This window comes from Mesitornis unicolor, unplaced genomic scaffold, assembly GCF_000695765.1.
Source record: "Mesitornis unicolor isolate BGI_N332 unplaced genomic scaffold, ASM69576v1 Scaffold15544, whole genome shotgun sequence".
Lineage (NCBI taxonomy): Eukaryota > Metazoa > Chordata > Aves > Mesitornithiformes > Mesitornithidae > Mesitornis > Mesitornis unicolor.
In genome coordinates, this window is record NW_010179525.1 from 8,320 (window position 1) to 18,790 (window position 10,471).

At 39.9% G+C, this 10,471-nt stretch overlaps 1 protein-coding gene across 1 annotated transcript; it reads right to left on the minus strand.

The window, feature by feature from the left end:
* Window positions 1-2,275: 2,275 nt before the first annotated feature.
* Window positions 2,276-8,951, minus strand: ADAL (adenosine deaminase-like; the record flags this gene model as incomplete). Its single annotated transcript, XM_010182821.1, has 9 exons — window positions 2,276-2,510; window positions 3,857-3,957; window positions 4,300-4,438; window positions 5,380-5,460; window positions 6,146-6,272; window positions 6,710-6,791; window positions 7,360-7,447; window positions 8,201-8,261; window positions 8,821-8,951. Coding segments are annotated over 9 exons (1,002 nt in total), but the record flags the coding sequence as incomplete, so codon positions are not given.
* Window positions 8,952-10,471: the final 1,520 nt, after the last annotated feature.

Here is a 10,471-nt window from a genome sequence, read left to right on the forward strand (position 1 = left end):
CCACACAAATATACTCCTGGTTCTTTTACTTCACAGAAATGGAATCCCCAAAGCTACCTCCTGACTTCCATTACCAGCCGAAACCTTATAAATACTGCTAAATGCAAGTGGTGGGTATTTTTGTTGGTTGGTTGGTTGGTTGTTTTAAATCAGCAGCACACCTGCAAGTATCTAAGTGACTAGGTAAGTACACAGCCTGCAGCAGCGATTCCTAACTCCAGACAGCATACAGCAACACTGTTTCACTGCGTATCCAGAACATGTTTCGTTAATAATCAGGGAAGGCTTTCTATAATTGCAAAACTATGCAGCTGCCCTGTGTTACCACGTACCAAACTGCGGGCAGTACTACAACTGATGTGAGGCAGTATTTTGAAGACACACACAAGTCAATTAAATGGAAATACTGAGAACTCTCTGTAATAGTGCGTCATGTTAAAAATCTCTAAGGCACTGCTTGCAGGAAAAAAAGGAAGTTGAAAATTGCATTTACCAGGGCTATGCTCTCTGAATGAACACATCTACACATCACATTCAACATGTAAACCTGAAAAATCAAACTTCTGTAACACTAACAGCTTGAAACTAAAGATCTCATCAGACACCAATTTTAAGTCTTTGCTTTAGAAGGTTTTACACTTGACAGATAAAATGAACGCTGAGGATGACCCCAGGAAGACAACAGGTTTTGTTTGCTAATAAACCAAATACTGTGTAATGGAAGAGTTACTAGAAGGCCACAACATATAACAACAGTATCTTATTTCACAAGAGAATACCATCTCACTTGTAACTATAACTTTCCAGAAAGCTGTTTTCAGAGAGCTTTTCAATAAGAAAGGAAAAAAACCAACCAAACATTTACCATAGTAATTAGTTTTGTAGAGAGAAATCACAGACAAACTTGATCAAACAGGAAAAGATAGTGTGATCAGTGAAACTATTTGGAAAGTAATTTAAAGTACTGTTTATAAATAAAAAGTCAACATGAGGTCTTAGATTCTGAGTTCAGATAGGGATATATAAAACTACAGCTCTGGTTCACATAATTTTCCCCATCTCCAAAATGGTTGTTTTGCTTGGAAAACCGCCTGGGGAATCCTGGGGTAGCCACACAGAGATACCAACTTCTTTGCTATGCTCTCCCCCGACTTTTTTTTTCCTTTCGTTTCTTATTGCCACTTTGGAGCCAGAACAACTCTTTCATGCTGACCAAAACAGGAGTCTTGAACAGCTGTTGTGTCATTGTATTGATCTTCAGTATCCCTTGTAGAGCCCTGGATGCCCGCTTGTTTAATTAAGCAACGCAAAAATATTCTAGGTATGAAATACCTTCTCTCTGGATACTTCCTACCCTGGCTAGCATTATCTAGTATTAGACACTGCTGCATGTGCGTGGTGTGTGTATTTTGGTATCTCAGTATCAGAACATGCATAGAGACTTGCAGTGTGAACCCTGTCGCTGCCTGAAGCAAGCAGCAGCCTCTGCTGTCGGAAAAGAAGTGGGGCCGCTCACAGGCAGCAGGTCTGACCTGGGGACTCGCTCTCACCAAGTCCTGCAGCAGGCTATGCATGCTTCTCCTGTGCATCCCAAACACGTCCACGTGCATGCACGCTTGAAATAGTGGTTTCAGAAACATGGAGGTTCAAGCTATTTTTATTGCTTTTTACAAGAAACAAACAGCATTTTAAGAATTAGACCATTCCCCCCAGGTCACTCACAATTCACTAAGGCATTCAAGATTGTTAACTCGGTCTAAATATTACCAGTGCTGAGTGCACCAATGGGCACCACCACACAATCCACAGCAGGCTTCAGTCATGCATGCACAGCAATAAAAACAGATGCAATACTTAATTCCTTTGAAACAATCATTTAATTCTCCCTGAGTTTGTTTCTGTGTTCACATTCAATCAATTGCTCAAATAACACCACAAGACCCAAATGCACACACCGTACATACAAACTGCTTGGCATAATGTTGTTTAGAGATGCATTCTGAACCCTAACAGCTGTGCCTTTATTTTGTTCTGACTATTTCAACTAAGTTGTTTTAAAACGCCGTATCAACTGCAGAGGAACGACGTCGTGACACGTCTGGGATTTTAGTCGCTGGTTGACAGCCCTTCCCAGCTACGAAAGAACATTTACTGCTGTCCCCACTAACAAAGGACAGGTTCCTGTCATCTTCGTTTTGCACAGGCAGAGTTTATGGGCTCAATTTATAAACCTGAAATCTGAAAAACGCCAGGGACTTGAATAAAAAAAATGCTTATTAACTGAGCTAACACACCCAAGCTGTTTAGAACAAGTTTGATTAATCAAACAGAGTTGGCTTCAGTTTACACCACTGGTCCCTTAGCTTTGATTTTACTGCACTTGGAGCAAAGATGTAGTTGATTGATTCATAGGAAAGATCCCACATCTGTGATCGAGTCAGATTAAATGTTTCTGCAACCAGCTTGTATTCTTGAGATAGATCTGTTGCAAAGACTCCTTTATCATCTGTCTGGAATTGAATTGAAAGAAAAGGAAAAAGAAAAGTTTAAATTGGTCCCTCTACATCAAAAAGGGGATTTTCTACACATTACAAACCACTTTTATCTTATTGTTTCATGTTTTATTTCGTTTTTCTTTCATCTGTTGGTAATTATTTCATACTTCTTTCCTCACCCCCCTATTTCCACTTAAAATTGATAAATTATTCAAACATACAAGAAAGCTTCTTAGAGTAATAGCATAATTTATCAAGAAAATAGGATTTCCTATTAAAATTGCTAGAAAGATGGCTATCAAATGATGCATGCATGCAAGCTATGTCAGTACGTGCACGTCTCCTTATTCCTCTCTTCCCTCTTCTCAGATCTGGGAACTAGGCAAAGCATACTCTTTATTCCTGCATCTTCAGGGAGGAAACTGTCTCACCTCTGCACCTGGTGTCAACTAGAACCATGTCTTGATGCTGACTGAAGTACAAGGCTGGCATCAAAAACACATGATCGAGAGCCACCTAAAGATTATTCATCTCTAAAGGAGCGAGTCAGGATTATTTCAGGGTTAATGAGATTACCCATCTGCAACTCAGAATCCTCATGGCCCCACAGAGAACAATGCTAACTATATCCTGTTAAAGACACTGCAGAATCTCCTTCTTCTACTGCTCTTGTTTTTATAGGCCTTTATAAACTGCTTTTGTATGTGATTCCACTGGTTATCCAGACTTGTCACAACTGAAAAATCCCAGAATTCATCTCTAATCATGGATATTTTTCACCTAATACAAAAGAGTTCAAACTCAATAATAAATACTTTAAAGAATTGAGGCTTATTTGAATAATGAGCACAACACTACTATATACACACACTTGGACAAAGCTACAAATTGTAGGGGTTAAACCAACAGTATGACAGTAAAGTCCTGCCAATGCCAGTACCTGGCACCTCAACATTTAAGGACCTTAATTAGCTGTCAAGAAAACTCAAGAATTCTCATCTAACACAATTAAGACCCAGGTAAGCACGTTATGTGCAAGCATTGGACCAATACGCTTAAGGTAAATCTGTAAGTACGCACCCAGTTAAGAAATTAATTGCATGCACACCTGATCATCATTTCGTACAGGGAAAAAAAAAGCCTTGCTGTGCAATAAAACCAAAAGAAATACTAAAAATACCCATTTGTATTGTAAGCATTTCTCAAACAGAACGTTATGATTTCCTATAAGCAGATGATTTGCTTCAATGTCAGAAATTGTTAAGAAGTCAGCTCTGATCCATAAAAGGTCGCAGACTCCTCCAAGCGCACACCAGTTTGGGTCTTTGCCTAAACACACGGTTAAAATAAGAAAAACTTACACAAAGCACTGCAGGGTGGCCCATGCTGTACCAGTATCCAAAATGGTGTTTGTCACAGGAAGGCACTGTCTGAGTTTTGATGTTTGATGTCATGCAAAGTTCTAAGGGAAAAGAAAGAACAAATCAAATTTGTTAATTTGAACAAATTTTATCTTCAAAAGAGACGTGGTTTTGACACATCGATTGACTTATTTCTGTTCCTGAATAAAAATTAAAATCAGCTATTGTTGTTTCCTTGATTTTCTATGCTTCAAATATTTGGTAACACCTTCTGAGAAGTTTGATAGACAATTTCTTAACTACTAGCTGGGTATAAAATTTAGGGAGCTTGCGAACTTGATACAGAGACACCACACAGCCAATGGGAATTACTAGATGAGCCATACGTGTGATATTCTGAAATCCAGAGATCACCGAGTCATTTTCTGAACTTTTTTTCTTACCAATAGGTATGTGATTCTGTCGAACAAGTGGCACTAACTCTTCTGAACCTGCTGTTGCAGAGTTGAGAAATGTTCCATGTCCAATTCTGTCGGGAGGCAGGCCCAGGAGAACTTTGGTCTCCTCTTCTTGATTCGGAATCTAGAGAGGATATATTTTATATTCTGTCAAGGCAGCATAAAACAGCACATTAAATAATTACAACGGGCCTCAAATTCTACTTTCACAGCATATCACAAACAAAAGAAAGTGTTAGTGAGACTAAATACCTGCATCACTACCCTGTAAAGAATGAAGTAGTGCGTGAGAGTGACTCTTTTGGAATTACAAGCCCTAGAAGCCATAATCTTAAACTGGGATGTAAAAACAGACAGTTGCTATTTGCAGTCCTGAAGTACTTTCAGTTGGAGGCCTCAGATCAGCTTTGTACACTTCAGTTTCAAAAACACCCTGTCAAGATGACGTTTAACACGAAGAACTTAAACTCCAAGAGGCCAAAACCAACCAACCAAACAAAAAAGAAACAAAACCCAAAAGATCACTAAGACATTAAAAAATACATTTTCAGAGAAGCATTGCAAAAGCCTCCTTAATGAAACAGAAACAAGTATAAATAGGCTTGTGACATCATATATCATGCTTAATTTCCTGAAGAAATAAAAATAATTCTGTATTTATCCGACTCGTCAGAGTAAACTTCAGTCACTGCTTCAAGAGATTGTTTGGAGAAGCCCAACTCTTTCTGCTGATACAAGCAGAGCTAGCAGAAGTAGTCAGGAAAATACGTGAATTTTACAATACATGACTTCTGATTAAATACCAGGAAGAAAAGAGTGGATCTCCTGGAATATTACTGATTTTCAATTTCACACTTTAGCCCTCAGTAGATACAAGTACAGCAAGAAATAAATTGACAGTTCTGATTCAGAACAGGTTGCTCCGATTCTCTCTTGTCAAAATGCCCCAAATGATTACTGCTTTGGCCTGAGAAGTTCAAAATGCACGTAAGTTAATTTTAGTTTCATCAAGGTTTTCATAAAATGGGAATTACAGAGAAGGACCAAAACAAATGAAACTTTTACCTCTGAAAGATGCAATGCCAGCTTTAGACCTGCCTTTTTTGCTTCTGAGAGTGGTTCCAAAAAATCTTGACCATGTCCTGCCTTGAAGACAGAAACACATCACCATTCTGCAGCTTGTTTTACAAAACTCTTCCTATTACAATAATTAAGACAACCGATAGTATCAGAATACTTAATTCAAATACAGTTGCACTGAATTTTTTTTTCTTTCCCCATTGCTTCAGCTTTAAACGCAGCAAATCACATAATGCTCTGCTGGATGGGCACAATTTAGATGAACTGGTCAAATGTCAGAAGTTCACATGATGCCCAGCACTGACCAGTCAGTCATCTTGATTTTGGTATCTTTTCTACCACTTAGAGCTATTTCATTTCAACTCGACAGCTGTCCTTAAACATTTTTGCCTTCTTAATACACAATAAGCATTTGGTGGATCTAAACAAAATTTAAACGAGTGTCAACTTGCAGTATTACTAAAACTTGCCTCAACCCAGCCAAGCTGACTGGGACTATTTAGTAACAGATAAACACTGCTTTTCAGTGGCTTTTTTTTCAATGTCATCCATTAATCTATGGATTGTCAGAGTATCTGTCCCTTACAGCAGCAGGGATTCACTTGGTATCAAGATCACAAGCAATCCATTCACACTAGCAGCTAACATTGCACCAAAACCTGTAGGAACAAAATACGATCAGAAGCACTTGCTGTTACACAGCATTATATATTTATCTTCAAGAACAGACCAAATTAAAACAACAACTTACAGTGGGATCACCACTGAGGTCAAGTCCTACTACAACCCCATCGGTGGAAAGAAGGAATTCTTCAGCAAGTTTCACAGTCTGCTTTGCAACTGCCAGGCCACCTCTTCTATTTATTGCTATTAACAATCTAGGATAGAAATGTACATGGTGAGTCAAATACAAGCTGTAGTATCAGGAAACCAACAAATCCGATACCACCAGAAATGGCACTTCACATCCTTCACAGCTGAGCATAAAGAGTGTTTGTATGGGAAACTGTTCAAGGAATGAAGGTACCAAAGTGCAGAGGGACAAATAAGGTAGAGAGGTTAGCCAGTGAAATGCAGTAGCCAGGGTGAGAGGGAGGGCAGGGCACAAGAAGCTGCTCATTTGCTGTCTCTATCAGTAAAAAGGAAGATAAACATTCAGGTTTCCACATGAATTAACTGTTTCCATTCCATGTAATCTAGTTTAAGCATAACTTTCTTTCCTATACCGATGATTCGTAAATCTCTCTGCAAACCATGACTGAGCATCAGACTACAAAAAACCTTGAAACGGAGATACTCCATGTGCTTTATTTACCTTACATCTATATCCAAGCCTTCTTCTTTACACTGCTGTATACCCTCAAGTACAGTTTCAACATACATCCTTTTGGTCATACCTACAAACACAAGTACACATTTGGAATAAACATATCTGAATTAATTTTATTACGTTGCAGACCCAGCTGTCTAGCCTCCCAAGTTTCATTTTGCACCTCTGATTTTAGGCTATAGCCTTCTAACCTATATAGTTCTACCTCTGTTTATAAATATAGCTTTACTTTGAAGCATACATTTGAATTAAGCCTCGTCCTAGGCATCTGGAAGAAAGTAACTTAGTGCGAACGAGAGTAGCACCAGGACTTCTCTTATATGTTTCTATTAAATCACATCTAAAAGAAAATAAAAAATGAACTAACAAAAAGAAAATATATCAGCTATTCAAAATAATAGAAGACTCAGATGTCATAGTAAAACAACCCAAATTCTTGGGTAGCAGGGTTACAACCATTTTTGTCCTCAAAAATCTAATAGGAAAGTGACACATTTTTACATGGTTAAATCTTTCCTTTTGTATTCGAAGTGTTTCTTTATTGAACCAACCAGATTTGACTTTACTTATTAACACAGCTTTAACTAAGTTCTACAGCACATCAGACTAACAAATTAAACACCAGAAAGCCGTACCTGTGGATTTTTCTTCTCTAGGAGTGCTCCTCAATTCCAGGTATTTGACACCATCATCAGCAAATTCTTTAATAACATCTTTAGTTATCTGGTTAAGAAACAGTGTATACAAATTCAGGAAAGTAATGCTTATGATTGGTTATATTTTCCTTTACAACTAAAAGACCCAGTTATCTTCTGGCATTAAACACGTGCAGAATTTTCAGGTCCTATGTGATTTTAGCAGTCTTCATCTCTGGAAGTACTGCCCCACAGAGGTACCACAGATACTGAAGAGAGTTGGGACACATGAGAATTTCCTTGCCTGAACAAGAACACCCCTCAGCTGGGGCAGTCCTAACCCCTCGCACAGCTACCCTGCCTTTCTGTAAGTTCAACAGGCTGCCAAAAAGCCCCTTCATCGGGGGAAAGGAGAGACCACCAGCACTTTCTGCTCCCTATTTTGATCACCCATCTGTTCTCCCGGACAGTTTTGTAATCTGAGGTGGCCAAAGGGCAATTCTAGTTCTGCAGTTTCGGTAGGTAATGAACCAAAGAAGGAACAGGAGGCTATGGTAAACCAAAGCTCAGGTAACAATAAACAGACATTTTAGACATTATCAGTCCAAGCAGCTCAGTGGTCATGATGACAACCATATTGGAAGCTCATTGCTTTAACAAAAGTTAAATGTAAAAGTTATGTAAAAACCTGTTTCTAAATTAATGTGTTTTACAATAATTCTGACTTCCAATTGAAGGGATCATTGTTGCAATTCTTACCTGCAACGCAGTGCTCTTAATCCAACTCATTTTGACTGTGTGTATTGCCTGCTTGCTTTAAACAAACTTTTAATTAACTTACCAGTAAAATATCTTCCGTCCTCGTGGTAATCTGATAGATGATTTGAAACATCTGGAAACATCTAAAATAAGAAGTCAAAGAATTACCTGGACAAGCACTGAACAGTAAAATGAGTATTGAAAACAAAAAATCTACGCTATGAACACTCGTGCTCACTATGCTCCACTAACCAGCCTGTCGCCTGGAATACAAAGACCACCTGGATGGTGATTTCTGATTTTAGATGCTAACAACACATTTGCAACAGAAAATGTTATTACTACCACAAAGCTTTTTGAAGCACGGAGGAAAAGACAAAGTCTCCAAAACAAAGAAAACTATACAAGTTAATTTTCTCTGAAGAGCATATGCTAGAAGTGAAAATTTTCAGTCCTTTAAAAAGGGAATTAACTGACATGAGATTATGAGATTATTATTATTATCAGATTTTGATTTAGTTTGCAAACATCTGAGAAGTTGTTCTATAGATACAAGTAGCAAAAAAATCTAACAGACTGCACTGTAACTGGAACTTGAATATGTATTTTCTGCAGTCAGTGCCTAAGGTCATACATTTCTCTGGTTTGAACTTAATTAAAAGACACTTGGTAAATGGTTATTGCACACATGTGTATACTCACTCATCCAAGGTTCGTTTCTTTCCTTTGTCAATCACAGTCATCCCGTTCTGGATCTGAAGGTACGGCTTCTGGGCCGTAAGTTTCTTCATAGTGGCAGAACTGATACAGCCGTTCAAATGAGCGTGAAGTTCCTAGAGAAAAAAAATGTGTCCAGTGAAAAGGATGGCTTCTACATCTTGTTCATATCACTGTTCTTGTAGCCTACACTACTGTTTCACACTGAGTTTGAACATAAAACAAGTTATTTCTGTGTTTGGCTAATAATTGTTTACTCATGCTTTTGCATGCACCGGTTCAACTGAGCCTGCCCTGTTTGCTCCTTCTCGCTTCTCTCACCAGGAGCACAGCCAGCTTGAAGGACTCTCCAGCCCACTGCTGAGAGCTGCCACTGAGGTGGGAGGAAGTGAACAGCTGCCTCCATGCTAAGAAAAGCATCATAAGGATTCAAGAACTCGTTCCCCACCTGCTACAAGTTAAATGTATGCATACACTGTTCTAAAATAGCAGCATCTGGATATCACTCACCTTTTTTTTCATACTTTGAAGTTCTAACTCACACCAGAAACCCAGCAAGACGCTACCTCTCGCCATTTACAGCAACTGGAGTGACTGCTCTCTTTTGTCTGAGACTGCTTTCTGCCTGACTTTCTCTTGAGAGCCTGCCTTTGGGCTCCAAACCTACGATCCTCTGCTCCATTCCCTACTCTACCTTTGCTCCTTCTTATGATCCCTTGGCTCCTGACATAAGGAACACCCCTCCCGACTCAATTCAAAGCACTGGCTTTATTAACTGCCCCCTGGATCCCTGGAACGCACACCTTCTCAATTGGAAAAGAAAAATTGGAGGTAAATATTTCTTTGAGCCTTTAATTGGAAAACACGTTGAAACTGCAATTCCTTCAAGATTTAATTACTCAAATTTTGTGAAGTATTATATTTCAGATTCTTATTTTAAAGCATTGAGTTCACAAGCAGATTATTTTAAACTGTGCAAGCACACAACTCCAACTAAACACCAGGAGCTACAGCTGCTTACCTGTTCTGGAAACCACGCCAGATACGCACTACTGCTACTACATTCATAATTTCAGTCTCACAACCGAAATACCTCGTAGAATTCAGTTAGACATCAAACATAAACCCTGAAAAACACCTTACTGAGAAGGGGCATGAGAACAGAGGGACGGTGTGATGTGATGTGGCGTGGTGCTGGCTGCGCACCTGCATGTGTGCAGCGCGGGCTCTCCGCCGGCCTACGTGCCTTGTGCTGGTTGGCAAGTCCAGAGCCACAGCACGGATCCAAGCGCCGCAGCACGTACACACTGCAGCGCAGACACGCTACAAGTGAGGCACACCCTTCGGGACGAGGCTTAAAAAGCGTTATCTGAGACAGACTTCTTGGGCGATTCTCGGGGAGAAGCAGGGCAGAAAAAGAAAACCAAGCCCGTGTTCAGCTGCTGTGACTGGAAGCAGATTCGGCACCGAGAACTGCGAACACTGCGTGCTCCGCTGGGGTAGCGGACCCCAGAAAACGCGCGTTTGGTAACAACTGAGAAACCGGCACCTGGCTGTCCGCACGCCCGCAGCGCTGCGGTGCCGCTGCGCTGACACCGCTCGCCACCCCGACCTCGCTGCCCTCCGGGCTCCCGCC